The 14,289-nt window shown below is 43.9% G+C and overlaps 1 protein-coding gene and 1 long non-coding RNA gene across 3 annotated transcripts in view; one reads left to right on the forward strand and one right to left on the reverse strand.

Annotated features, from left to right (window-relative positions):
- LOC309395857 overlaps positions 1-11,655 on the reverse strand; it is a 98,289-nt gene extending 86,634 nt beyond the window's left edge. The window contains exon 1 of the long non-coding RNA XR_014175993.1: positions 11,238-11,655. This is a non-coding gene — a long non-coding RNA (uncharacterized lncRNA). The remainder of the gene's footprint in view (positions 1-11,237) is intronic.
- Positions 1,264-11,035, forward strand: JCHAIN (joining chain of multimeric IgA and IgM). 2 transcript variants are annotated; one of them, XM_081960442.1, is made up of 5 exons: positions 1,264-1,415; positions 1,455-1,532; positions 8,770-8,902; positions 9,055-9,135; positions 10,478-11,035. In XM_081960442.1, the coding sequence occupies exons 2-5, from the start codon at positions 1,469-1,471 to the stop codon at positions 10,674-10,676; spliced, it is 477 nt and encodes a 158-aa protein (XP_081816568.1). In that variant the 5' UTR covers positions 1,264-1,415; positions 1,455-1,468; the 3' UTR covers positions 10,677-11,035. The 2 variants fall into 2 exon arrangements, with proteins under 2 accessions (XP_081816568.1, XP_081816569.1); XM_081960443.1 differs by having other exon boundaries at positions 1,282-1,532; positions 10,478-11,034.
- Positions 11,656-14,289: the final 2,634 nt, after the last annotated feature.

Consider the following 14,289-nt stretch of genomic DNA (forward strand, 5'->3'; position numbering starts at 1 on the left):
ATTGCAATACAGATAGTCCTCAAGTTACAGCCACAATTGAGCCCAAACTTTATGTTGCTAAAGTTTGTTCAGGGAGTTTGCCCCACTTTATGCCTTTTTTTTACCACAGCTGTTAAGGGAATCATTTCATTTGTTAAGTCGGTAAGACGGTTGTTAAGTGAATCTGGCTGCCCCATTGACTTGGCTTGTCAGACGGTCGCAAAAGTGGATCACATGACCGCAGGATGCTGCAACCGTCATAACAATGAGCCAGTTGGCAAGCCTCTGAATTTGGATCATGTGACCATGGGACTACTGCAGCGGTTGTAAGGGTGAAAAATGGTCATAAGTCACTTTTTTTCAGTGCCGTTGTAACTTTGAACGGTCACTAAATGAACTGTTGTAAATTGAGGACTGCCTGTAGTAGACAACATTAATCTATTGAGTTCCAAAGCAATGTTTTTCAAACAAAGCAACTTTTAAGAGGTGTGGATTTCAACTTCCAGAAAGCCTGAATTTGGAATTTAATTTGCAGAAGATATGTGGATTTCACCTCCCAGCATTCCCCAGCCAGCATGCTGGCTGGGGAATTCTGGGAATTGAAGTCCACATCTCTTAAAGCTGCCAGGTTTGGCTAGCGCAGGGGTGTCCAAACTTGGGAACTTTAAGACTTGTGGACTTCAACTCCCAGAATTCCCCAGCCAGCTGGCTGGGGAATTCTGGGAGTTGAAGTCCACAAGTCTTAAAGTTCTCAAGTTTGGACACCCCTGCGCTAGAGGAAAGGGGGGAAAAACTAGGAAAGCAATAAAGAAAAGAAGAAATTAAAAAATAAGTACAAAAGCGGAGAATGAATAAAAGGTAGAAATACAAAATAGACTGTTGACAAAAATAGTAGGAATTAAAAGAATATAAGATGATATAGAATTGATATATGAAAAGATATATGAAAATATGTGTAGAGATATGGGTATATAAGATTTATAGGAACAGATAAAAGGAACACAACACACATGTAAAAGAAGGAAAACATGTTGCAAAGATGCTATGTTTGTATAAACAAAATAACATAATAATAAAATTTATTTTATTATTAAAGCTGCCAAGTTTGAAAAACACTGTCCCAGAACTCCACAACTTGCTCGAAGCGCATTTCTCACCGCACACATTTTATGTTGTATATTTTTCCATTTATACAATGTGTGTGTCTTCTCAATCCACAAACTACGATCGCTAGGAATAAAAACCTTAATGAAGTAGGGAAGAAAAATCCCCCCCGTCTAGTTGAGCTTTCAAAGAATTGGGGAGGTTTCCTCTTTGATTAGTAAACCGACATTCGCTTGTGGTTTCACAATGTCACAGCCTTCAGTGCCTCTCGCCTGTAATCAGCCTTGGTCTCTCAGGGGGTGAAAAAGCTGGTGTGTAACACTTCCACACACACGCACACACCTTCCTTGTTGAGGAGCCCCCAACAGGGGACACAGACTTAAAGATGAAAACTTCTTGGATCTTCCGTGGAATTGGGATCATTTTTTGCAGCATCGTTCTGGTGACTGGTAAGTGGAATGGATCAAGAGAGATCCCTGCAGATTTGTTATTGCCCATTGTTTTAACTGGCATGTCCATAATAATTCTCCTAGGAGACTTTTTTCCCCCCAAAAATAAATAATCCTGGTGTAGGAGGCTTAATATATTTTGCTAGATGGTTTAAAATACTGTAAGGTAGGGATGTGTAATGCACCCACATACAAGCATTGCTTTATCTGATGCATTCATCTCTTGATGTGGTTTATACGGGACTTTTTAACAGTAATTTAGTAAAAGTAAGAGTGCATATCCTTTTCCTACTGTAGCATATAAGGTGTGTTGAGATTGATGGATGCATGGATGGATGGATGGATGGATTAGATAGATAGATAGATAGATAGATAGATAGATAGATAGATAGATAGATAGATAGACAGACAAATAGATAGGATAGATAGATGATAGACAGGATAGATAGATGATAGATAGATAGATAGATAGATAGATAGATAGATAGATAGATAGATAGATAGATAGATAGATAGATAGATATAGATAGATGATAGATAGATAGATAGATAGATAGATAGATAGATAGATAGATGATTGATAGATAGATAGATAGATAGATGATAGATAGATAGATAGATAGATAGATAGATAGATAGATAGATAGATAGACAGACAGACAGACAGACAGACAGACAGACAGGGTAGATAGATAGATAGATAGATAGATAGATAGATAGATAGATAGATAGATAGATAGATAGATAGATAGATGATAGATAGAGAGAGAGAGAGACAGACAGACAGACAGACAGACAGACAGACAGACAGGGTAGATAGATAGATAGATAGATAGATAGATAGATAGATAGATAGATAGATAGATAGATAGATAGATGATAGATAGATAGATAGATGATAGATAGATGATAGATAGATAGATAGATAGATAGATAGATAGATAGATGATAGATAGATAGATAGATAGATAGATGATGATAGATAGATAGATAGATAGATAGATAGATAGATAGATAGAGATAGATAGGCAGGCAGGCAGGCAGGCAGATAATAGATGATAGATGTGTGTGTGTGAGAGAGGAGAGAGAAAAAAAATTGCTCTATTTGTAGAAACTTTCTATAACCTTAGAATTTATGATTTTAGTTGTAAAACTTTACTTTGCATTACCCACAGAGCACAATAAAGGTCATTCCTTAAATTAATAAATGCTTGAATCCTCATTTAAAATGTTGGGGGGATTAATAACGGCTATTTGTTAAACGCAAGAAACACTGGAAGAAAATAATTTATTTTATCCTGATTCAAAGTGTTGAGGGAAGACCGAAACAAGAAACCTAATTGAAATACTTTTAATGCAATAACATGAGCATCCCGGTATTTTTTACATTTAAAAAATTAAATTCCTTACATTTTCATAGCTCTGTTTTAAAATAACAATCCCAAGGTGCTTAATCCTAAGAGAACTGTTTGGTTTGATTTTATGGGATCACCTAAATTCCTTCCTTCCTACTTAGACAAAGGGAGTATATCACTTTTGCCTTGTGAATTTCGATCTCTTTCGATATTTTACCATCCTCCCTGTGGAAGTGTCTTTTTTCAGACTTGACTGTTAGAATTCGTTTCTGGTAGAAACACCCTTCATTGTATTTCTTAAATTCCCCGCAAAAAAACAAGTTCAGAAGGGCAATTAAATGCAGAAGCAGTAACCCAGATGGATGGGCATTGTTTTTTTTTAAAATAAATGTTTTATTAAAATTTTACAAAACACATAAAACAGAAATTAACACAGAGGAGAAACAGTAAGGAAAAGAAAGGAAGAAAAGCGAAAGTGTAGAAAGAAAGAATCAAAAGGGGGGGGGGAATAAAAAGAAGGTTCCAATTTCCCTCACAACAAATAGAAATACAATTACAGAACGATCTCTTATTTTGTGAGTACAAAAAAAAAACTCACTTTTTTGAGTTGCCCATTTTTTTCTAATCATAAAAACATGAAATAATAAATGCATTTTCCTGCTTTTTGCAAAAACTCTTAGAAATGTGCAGTTTCACAAACCTTGTGTGAAAGGGGGAAACAGAAAAAGATACAGTTGTTAACAGAACTGCCTTTTACTTAAAGGAATCCTGGATTCTCAAAATTGAAAACTAGAACATAGAATAATAGGGATGGAAGGGACCTTGGAGATCTTCTAGTCCAGCCCATGGCAGGAGATTCTATCTATACCATTCTGGACAAATTGCTATCCAAACTCTTCTTAAAATCTCCAGTGGCGAAGCACCCACAGCTTCTGGTGGCAAGTCGTTCCACTGATTAATTCTTCTCGCTGTCAGAACATTTCTCCTTAGTTCTAGGTTGGATCTGTCTTCAATGATCTTCCACCTGTTACTTCTTGTCCTGCTTTCAGGTACTTTGGAGAATAAGTCAACCCCCTCAAATATTGGGACACTGCCACCATACTAATCCTTCTCTTTGATAGGCATATCTAGTTCCCTCAATCGTTCATCGTGTGGTTTATACCCCAGCCCCCTAATCATCTTTGCTGCGCTTCTCTGCGCTCTTTTCTAGGGTCTTGGCATCTTTTTTGTATCATAGTGACTAAGTAACGGTCAACTCAACAGGGTATCTCCAAGGAGAAAGTCCAAGGGATGTTAATGACCTTGAAAAATGAAAAGAAAAGATGAAAACATCCTCACATATACGCACAACAAACCTGTCAATTAGAGGGGGGGAGCTTTAAAAAGTCCAGCCTTTGACTGACATACCTGGAGAATGATGGAGATGGGTCATCTCTTTTTAATTGTGCCTCATTCATGGGAGTCAGTCCTGACACACACCCCTCTCCCTCCCTTCCTCCCTCCCTCTCTCTTTCTTCCTCCCTCCCTCTCCCCCCCTCCCTCTCTCTTCCTTCCTTCCTCCCTCTCTCTCTGTTTCTCCCTCCCTCTCCCCCCCTCCCTCTCTCTTCCTTCCTCCCTCTCTCTCTGTTTCTCCCTCTTCCTCCCTCCCTCTCTTTCTCTCTCCCTCTCTCTCTGTTTCTCTCTTCCTCCCTCCCTCTCTCTTCCTCCCTCCCTCTCTCTCTGTTTCTCCCTCTTCCTCCCTCCCTCTCTTTCTCTCTCCCTCCCTCTCTCCCTCTCCCTCCCTTTTTCTTCCTTCCTCTCTCTCTGTTTCTTTCTCTCTTCCTCCCCCCTCTCTCTTTCTCTCTCCCTCTCTCTCTGTTTCTCTCTTCCTCCCTCCCTCCCTCTCTCTCTCTCCCTCCCTCTCTCCCCCTCCCTCTCTCCCCCTCCCTCTCTCTTTCTTCCTTTCTCTCTCTCTGTTTCTCTCTCTCTTCCTCCCTCCCTCTCTCTCCCTCCCTCTCTCCCCCTTCCTCTCTCTTCCTTCCTTCCTCTCTCTCTGTTTCTCTCTCTTCCTCCCTCCCTCTCTCTTTCTCTCTTCCTCCCTCCCTCCCTCTCAAGTAAACTGTTGGGGTCACACATTAAATAGAGCTGGATCAGGCAGGAAGCGTGAATGTGAGGCAGCCATTCTTTTAATAAATTTTATTTTGGTCCTCTCCCTCCCTCCCTCCATCTCTTTCTCTCTCTCTTCCTCCCTCCCACTCTCTTCCTCCCTCCCTCCCTCTCTCTCTCTCTTGCCTTGTCTCTTTCTCTCTTCCTCCCTCTCTTTCCCTCCCTCCCTCCCTCCCTTCCTCCCTTTCTTTCTCTCTCTTCCTCCCTCCCTCTCTCTTTCTTCCTCCCCCCCGCTCTCCCCCCTCTCTTTCTCTCTCTTCCTTCCTCCCTCTCTCTTTCTCTCTTACTTCCTCCCTCCTTCTCGCCCCCTCTCTCCCTTCCTTTCTCTCTTTCCCTCCCTCCCTCCCCCCTCTCTATTTCTCTCTCTTCCTCCTCCCTCCCTTTCTCTCTTTTTCCTCCCTCCCTCTCTTTCTCTCTCTTCCTTCCTCCCTCCCTCCCTCTCTTTCTCTCTCTCTTCCTTCCTCCCCTCTTTCTTTCTCTTTTTCTTCCTCCCTCTCTCTTTCTCTCTTCCTCCCTCCCTCTCTCTCGCCCCCTCCCTCCCTCTCTTTCTCTCTCTTCCTCCCTCCCTCTCTCTCTTTCTTCCTCCCTCCCCCCCTCTCTCTCTTCCTCCCTCCCTCTCGCTTTCTCTCTTCCTCCCTCTCGTCCCCTCTCTCCCTCCCTCTCTTTCCCTCTCTCTTCCTCCCTCCCACTCTCTTCCTCCCTCCCTCCCTCTCTCTCTCTCTCGCCTTGTCTCTTTCTCTCTTCCTCCCTCTCTTTCCCTCCCTCCCTCCCTCCCTCCCTTCCTCCCTTTCTTTCTCTCTCTTCCTCCCTCCCTCTCTCTTTCTTCCTCCCCCCCGCTCTCCTCCCTCTCTTTCTCTCTCTTCCTTCCTCCCTCTCTCTTTCTCTCTTACTTCCTCCCTCCTTCTCGCCCCCTCTCTCCCTTCCTTTCTCTCTTTCCCTCCCTCCCTCCCCCTCTCTATTTCTCTCTCTTCCTCCTCCCTCCCTTTCTCTCTTTTTCCTCCCTCCCTCTCTTTCTTTCTCTTCCTCCCTCCCTCCCTCCCTCTCTCTCTCTCTCTTCCTTCCTCCCCTCTTTCTTTCTCTTTTTCTTCCTCCCTCTCTCTTTCTCTCTTCCTCCCTCCCTCTCTCTCGCCCCCTCCCTCCCTCTCTTTCTCTCTCTTCCTCCCTCCCTCTCTCTCTTTCTTCCTCCCCCCCTCTCTCTCTTCCTCCCTCCCTCTCTCTTTCTCTCTTCCTCCCTCTCGTCCCCTCTCTCCCTCCCTCTCTTTCTCTCTCTCTTCCTCCCTCCCCCTCCCTCTCTCTTTCGCTCTCCCCCCCCTCACTCACACACATAGCAACTTCCAGGGAAGGAACTACAGGTTACGGGGGGTTGACATTATGGCAACACCAAGATGAAGTTAGCCCCCCCAAAAAAAAAAAATCAAAGGCAGCTTCAGAACTTACTGGAGACCCACAAGTTTATAGGAGCCTGCAGCCTTTCTGCATTGAGAAGGCTCCACAGAAGAGAATTCTGAAGAACGTCTCTGTTTGAAGCCTACAGGTTCTGCCTTGGGGGTAAGTTAGAAGGTTGGTTTGGAATCCAAGGGGGAACGCCAGACGAGGCTTAGACCTTTGTGCAAATATATTGACTCAGTAGATCAGGGGTGTCCAAACTTGGGAACTTTAAGACTTGTGGACTTCAACTCCCAGAATTCCCCAGCCAGCCAGCATGGCTGGCTGGGGAATTCTGGGAGTTGAAGTCCACAAGTCTTAAAGTTCCCAAGTTTGGACACCCCTGCAGTAGATGATGGGCTAATTTGGGGGATTGCCAGATTCACAAACCCAGCCAGCATTGCAGAAAGCCTGGAGAGAGGTGTGACTCAGCTAATTCACAAGTATTCTTTTGTCATCTAACGATTAGCTTGCGAAATCCTGCCTTGTGTCTGAAAATGCACCTTGAAAGGCTTGAGGGGTTTTCGGTTCCCTTTGCACCTATCCTAAATTTAGCTTCCAGCCCTTTTCAGATGCATTTCTCAATATTATTAATAGTCCGGCTTCTCTTTCAGCCAGTCTTGGTGTCTCATAACTGTTGGACACACGTGATTAAAATCAAACACCGGATTAAAAGACATTAAAAAAAATGTTCTCATTTCTTACGGTCTTATTAACACATTGAATAACAGAAGGGCAGAGTTGGAAGGGGACCTTGGAGGTCTTCTAGTCCAACCCCCTGCTCAAGCAGGAGACCCTCTACCATTTCATACAGAGGGTTGTCCAATCTCTTATTAAAAACCTCCATTGTTGAAGCACCACAACTTATACAATACAATACAATACAATACAATACAATACAATACAATACAATAGTAGAGTTGGAAGGGACCTTGGAGGTCTTCTAGTCCAACCCCCTGCCTAGGCAGGAAACCCTATACCGTTTCAGACAAATGGCTATCCAACATCTTCTTAAAGACTTCCAGTGTTGGGGCATTCACAACTTCTGGATGCAACTTCTGTTCCACTGATTAATTGTTCTAACTGTCAGGAAATTTCTCCTCAGTTCTAAGTTGCTTCTCTCCTTGATTAGTTTCCACCCATTGCTTCTTGTTCTACCCTCAGGTGCCTTCTGAGGGAAGACATTCCACTTATTCATTGTTCCAACTGCCAGATTTCTCCTTAGTTCTAGGTTGCTTCTCTCCTTGATTAGTTTCCAATGTGATTCGTGAATAGAATAGAATAGAATAATTTATTGGCCAAGTGTGATTGGACACAGAAGGAATTTGTCTTTGGTGCATAAGCTCTCAGTGTACATAAAAAGACAAGATACATTGGTCAAGAATCATAAGGTACAGCACTTAATGATAGTCACAGGGTACAAATAAGCAATCAAATCATATTAGGAAACAATCAATATAAATCATAAGGCTACAGGCACCAAAATTACAGGTCCTGCAGTCATTAAGTGGGAGGAGATGGGTGATAGGAACGATGAGAAGACTAAGAGTAATAGCAATGCAGACTTGGTGAATAGTTAGACAGTGTTGAGGGAATTATTTGTTCAGCAGAGTGATGGCGTTTGGGAAAAACTGTCCTTGTGTCTAGTTTCTTGGTGTGCAGTGCTCTATATAGCATCGTTTTGAGGATATGAGTTGGAACAATTTATGTCCAGGATGCGAGGGGTCTGTAAGAATTTTCCCAGCCCTCTTTTTGACTCGTGCAGTACACAGGTCCCTCAATGGAAGGCAGGTTGGCAGTAATTGTTTTTTCTGCAGTTCTGATTATCCTCTGAAGTCCGTGTCTGTCTTGTTGGGTTGCAGAGCCAAACCAGACAGTTATGGAGGTGCAGATGACAAGACTCAACAATTCCTCTGTAGAACAGAATCAGCAGCTCCTTGGGCAGTTTGAGCTTCCTGAGTTGGCGCTGAAAGAACATTCTTTGTTGTGCTTTTTGGATGACGTTTTTGATGTTAAGTGTCCATTGTGGGTCTTGAGATATGGATAGAACCTAGAAACTTGAAGGTCTCTACTGTTGATACTCTGTTGTCTAGTATTGTAAGAGGTGGTAGTATGATAAGGTTTCTCCTAAAGTCTACCACCATTTCTAGGGTTTTGAGTGTGCTCCATTCCAGATTGTTCCGGTCGCACCACGAGGCTAGTTGTTCAACCTCCCGTCTCTACGCGGATTCATCGTTGCCTCGAATAAAACCGATCACCGTTGCGTCATCTGCGAACTTCAGTAGTTTAACAGATGGATTATTTGTTTTAAGCTTACTGGCAGGAGGAAGATGAGGAGAAGGTTCTGGTGGACAATAAGTGCCAGTGTGTAAAGGTGACGTCCAAATTTGTCCCGGATAAAGACAACCCAGAAGAAAAAATCCTGGAGAGGAACATCCATATCATGTAAGTAGTGCTTTAACTTCCCTCGGCATTTTGCGTTTCTGAAGACAACCGGAAGACATTTGTTGCAAGGCAAATACAGATTCCTGTTGCATTTCATGAGAACAAATTAATAATATGCAGCCATATTTTTTCCCCCATTTCCATATTTACAGGATTCCCCTCAATGCCAGGGAGAACATCTCTGACCCCACGTCGCCCGTGAGAACCAGATTTGTCTACAAGATCCCCAAGCTGTAAGCCTTTCTCTTCTTTTTATCTATGGAGATGCTCAGTCCTCCAAGTCACGGTTGTTGCCCCAAAGTTGCTTTTTCCACAAGGCAGCTGGGCTTTGTTTTCCCACCTTGGAGGCGTTTTGCTTCTCATCTGAAGAACTGAAGAAGCTTCTTGGAGGAGAAGCGAAATGACTTCAAGGAAAAACAAGCTTCCTTTTGGAAAAAGCTCCTTTGGAACTTTCGGTTATTTGTGGTGAAAACGGCACCCACGTATTCATTATTCACTTATTTATTTATTTAGCCATGGCCACGTGATTTTCAGTCAGATGCTTGACAACTGACCGACTCATATTTATGACAGTTGCAATATCCAACAAAGAGGATTAGGGGACTGGAGACTAAAACATATGAAGAACGGTTGCAGGAACTGGGTATGTCTAGCTTAAGAGAAAGAAGGACTAGGGGAGACATGATAGCAGTGTTCCAATATCTCAGGGGTTGCCCCAAAGAAGAGGGAGTCAAACTATTCTCCAAGGCACCTGAGGGTAGAACAAGAAGCAATGGGTGGAAACTAATCAAGGAGAGAAGCAACTTAGAACTGAGGAGAAACTTCCTGACAGTTAGAACAATTAATCAGTGGAACAGAAGTTGCCTCCAGAAGTTGTGAATGCCCCAACACTGGAAGTCTTTAAGAAGATGTTGGATAGCCATCTGTCTGAAACGGTATAGGGTTTCCTGCCTAGGCAGGGGGTTGGACTAGAAGACCTCCAAGGTCCCGTCCAACTCTGCTATTGTACTGTATTGTATTGTATCCCAGGAATTCCATCTCCTTTTGCGACCTTTCGACCTCACGCCGCTGCTATTACCAGTTCGCCCGATCTGGGCCAAATTGGGAATAACCCACCTCTCTGCGCCCTGCCCCCAGATGTGTCCCACCCCCACATGTGCCCCGGCCCCCTCTGCATGTATGCGCCCTCCAGTGTTCCTCCCCATGCATGCGTGCTTCACCCCATGCATGTTTGAGATCCTCCCCCCGTGCATGTAGACCCGACAAGCAGCTGGTTAGTGGGAGGCATGCGCGCATGGGTGATAGAGCTGAGCTGGGGCGACGGCTCATGTGCCCACAGAGAAGGTGCTGTGTGCCACCTGTGGTTTGCCATCATGGCCCTATCTTCTACGGCGATTGACGCTTTCTTCTCCTCTCCGATGAATAAAGACCAAAGCAGGAGTAGCTGCTAAACGAATGAAATACGATAAAATCATTTTGTACTTTCAGCAGCAAACAGGAAACCGAGTTGATATTTCTGGGATATTTTATTTCATCCCCCGGGCTTAATGTTTCTCTTCCCGTCTTTTGTTCCAGCTGCGACAAATGTACTGGCCCCTCGAGGTCTGCAAACGGAGTGACCTTTGGCTCAAGCACATTATGTGGTCATCCCCAGGAGCCCTGCTACACCTACGACCGGAATAAGTGTTACACGGCGTCTGCCTTGTTCTCCCACAAGGGGGTAACGTCGACCATTGAGACATCCCTAATCCCGGAAGCCTGCTATCCGGATTAGACCACAATTGTCGTGTTTCGTTGAGCGTCGGGAGGATCTCTACACCACAGATAATGTCCATTGTCCCTTATCGTGCCAGTAATGGCTTCCGCATCTCCCTGCCATGTTGGGTATCTGTAATTGATCCGTGTAATTGATCCAGCAGTTCGGCGGTGCGAATCCCTAGCTCCCGTTCCTTGTCCCAGCTTCTGCCAACCTGGCCGTTCGAAAGCACGTAAAAAATTGCAAGTAGAAAAATAGGAACCACCTTTGGTGGGAAGGTAACAGCGTTCCGTGCGCCTTCGGCGTTGAGTCATGCCGGCCACATGACCATGGAGACGTCTTCGGACAGCGCTGGCTCTTCGGCTTTGAAACGGAGAAGAGCACCTCCCCCTAGAGCAGGGGTGTCCAAACTTGGGAACTTTAAGACTTGTGGACTTCAACTCCCAGAATTCCCCAGCCAGCCATGCTGGCTGGGGAATTCTGGGAGTTGAAGTCCACAAGTCTTAAAGTTCCCAAGTTTGGACACCCCTGCCCTAGAGTCAGGAACGACTAGCACATATGTGCAATAAGATCCTTTACCTTTACCTTTAATTGATCCGTGAACTAAAAACCTATACAATTAAGAAGGAGAAGGAAGAACTCAAATGAAATTCTGTTATCCCAAAGGATCCTGGGAATTGTAGTTTGGCCTGGCTGCTCAAATTTTCCCGAGACATGTTACTTAGATCTTTCTCTTGGAAGCTCAGTTCCCCTGAGTGAAGAGAGGAGCCATCCTAAGTCTTTGGTGTAGACAACCTCACGTCGCTCTAAATGCTGAAAAGAACCTTTTATAAGTTATCCATCTCTTCCTCTGCATCAGCAGAATGCTTCCCCGTGTTTTCTCCCACATGCTTCTTCCGATTTAAACAGCTATTGCTTTCCTCTTATTATCTGCATTCTTATCCTTTCCATCCATTGCATGTCATCAATAAAATAATATTTCATTAGAATGACGGTCATTTCATTGGAATTCACCTTTATGAGTTAGATGTCTTAACTGCTATGAAAGTGGCATAAAGAATCAGTTTGGTCTAGTGGTTAAGGCACCAGGCTAGAAAGTGGGAGGCAGTGAGTTCAAGTCTCACCTTAGGCATGAAAGACAGTTGGGTAATTTTGGGCCAATCACCAGGAGACTGTGAGTTCTAGCCCCACCTCAGCCATGAAATACAGCTGGGTGTCTTTGGGCCAAACACCAGGAGAGTGTGAATTCTAGTCCCACCTCAGCCATGAAATACAGCTGGGTGTCTTTGGGCCAAACACTAGGAGAGTGTGAATTCTAGTTCCACCTCAGCCATGAAATACAGCTGGGTGTCTTTGGGCCAAACACCAGGAGAGTGTGAATTCTAGCCCCACCTCAGCCATGAAATACAGCTGGGTGTCTTTGGGCCAAACACCAGGAGAGTGTGAATTCTAGTTCCACCTCAGCCATGAAATGCAGCTGGGTGTCTTTGGGCCAAACACCAGGAGAGTGTGAATTCTAGTCCCACCTCAGCCATGAAATACAGCTGGGTGTCTTTGGGCCAATCACCAGGAGAGTGTGAATTCTAGCCCCACCTCAGCCATGAAATGCAGCTGGGTGTCTTTGGGCCAATCACCAGGAGAGTGTGAATTCTAGCCCCACCTCAGCCATGAAATACAGCTGGGTGTCTTTGGGCCAATCACCAGGAGAGTGTGAATTCTAGCCCCACCTCAGCCATGAAATACAGCTGGGTGTCTTTGGGCCAATCACCAGGAGAGTGTGAATTCTAGCCCCACCTCAGCCATGAAATGCAGCTGGGTGTCTTTGGGCCAATCACCAGGAGAGTGTGAATTCTAGTCCCACCTCAGCCATGAAATGCAGCTGGGTGTCTTTGGGCCAATCACCAGGAGAGTGTGAATTCTAGTCCCACCTTAGCCATGAAATGCAGCTGGGTGTCTTTGGGCCAATCACCAGGAGAGTGTGAATTCTAGTTCCACCTCAGCCATGAAATGCAGCTGGGTGTCTTTGGGCCATCACCAGGGGACTGTGAATTCTAGTCCCACCTCAGGCATGAAATGCAGCTGGGTGTCTTTGGGCCAATCACCAGGAGAGTGTGAATTCTAGTCCCACCTCAGCCATGAAATACAGCTGGGTGTCTTTGGGCCAAACACCAGGAGAGTGTGAATTCTAGTCCCACCTCAGCCATGAAATGCAGCTGGGTGTCTTTGGGCCATCACCAGGGGACTGTGAATTCTAGTCCCACCTCAGGCATGAAATGCAGCTGGGTGTCTTTGGGCCAATCACCAGGAGAGTGTGAATTCTAGTCCCACCTTAGCCATGAAAACAGCTGGCTGACTCTAGGCCAATCAATCTCTCTCCGCACAACTCTTGTGGCCAAAATAGGAAGAAAAGGAATGATTAGATATGTTCGTTACCTCGAATTTCTATTTGTATGTGTGTATAAAATAATAAAGGCAGGAAATTAAGTAAATAAATATTCAACTTCAAAAGCCAGTGCTCCATCAAAATATTTTGGAGTTGATCCTGATAAGCTGGGTCCTCATTGTGGCCTACAGTCCCCAAACGTTTTCCCTCTTTACTCCAGTTTAAGATGCCGATGTGGACAATGTAAGATTGGTGTGAATGGAAGAATCTGCCTGGAATGATATCTTCCTCAGTGGTAAACCTGCGTGGTTCCAAACCATTCTCCTGGTCTTCTGGGACAACCACTCTTTTCTCTCTGGTTGTCCCAAAGGTGCTTTTTTTCAAAAGGCAACTGGGCTTTCTGGTTTTTCTTTGAAGACATTTCGCTTCTCATCCAAGAAGCTTCTTCAGCTCTGAATGGATGGTGGGGAATGGAAGCAGTCAGAGCTGAAGAAGCTTCTTGGATGAGAAAGAAAACCTAGAAAGTCCAGTAGCCTCTTGAAAAAAGCACCTTTGGGACAACCGTGACCTCCCAATAAGTGTATGACTAGCTGATGAGAGCTAAATAGCTTGAAATAGATCTATACTAGTCTCCCTTTATTTATTTATCAGCACAAATACAACACAAACATAGCAAAGGCAACATTAAAAATAAAAATATGGTTTTCTGCCTGGATGGTCTTCTGTAATGAGCCGAAGGACAGAAAGGGGGAGTAGTGAGCTCCCTCCCATATTTGGGCATACCAGGAGTTGTAACACAAATACATACATATATACATACATACATACATACATACATACATACATACATACATACATAATTAATTAATTTCAAATCTTCCAACTTCTACATTATTAGTCTCTTTCCATAATCGTTTATCTTTTTTCCCATAATTCTTTTGAACATAAATAACATTTCTTTGTGTCCTATGTTTATTATCCTCCGCTAAGTAAATATCATTTAATATTTTACAAATTACTCATTATTCCATCCTAATTTCAGTGTTCCAAATATGTAGGGTTAGTACTTAATGATGCCAAATATCAGCAATGTTTAATCAATTCTGGGCATATAATCTCAAAAATCCTGTAATTTCTTTGTCTTTATTATTTTAAATGCACAATATATTTTAACACACTATTCATGTTACTAATACAGACCAGCCTCTTCTTGAAAGCTTCCAGTGATGAAGCTCCCACCCCTTCCGA

This window comes from Natrix helvetica (assembly GCF_964273705.1).
Source record: "Natrix helvetica genome assembly, chromosome: 7".
Taxonomy (NCBI): domain Eukaryota; kingdom Metazoa; phylum Chordata; class Lepidosauria; order Squamata; family Natricidae; genus Natrix; species Natrix helvetica.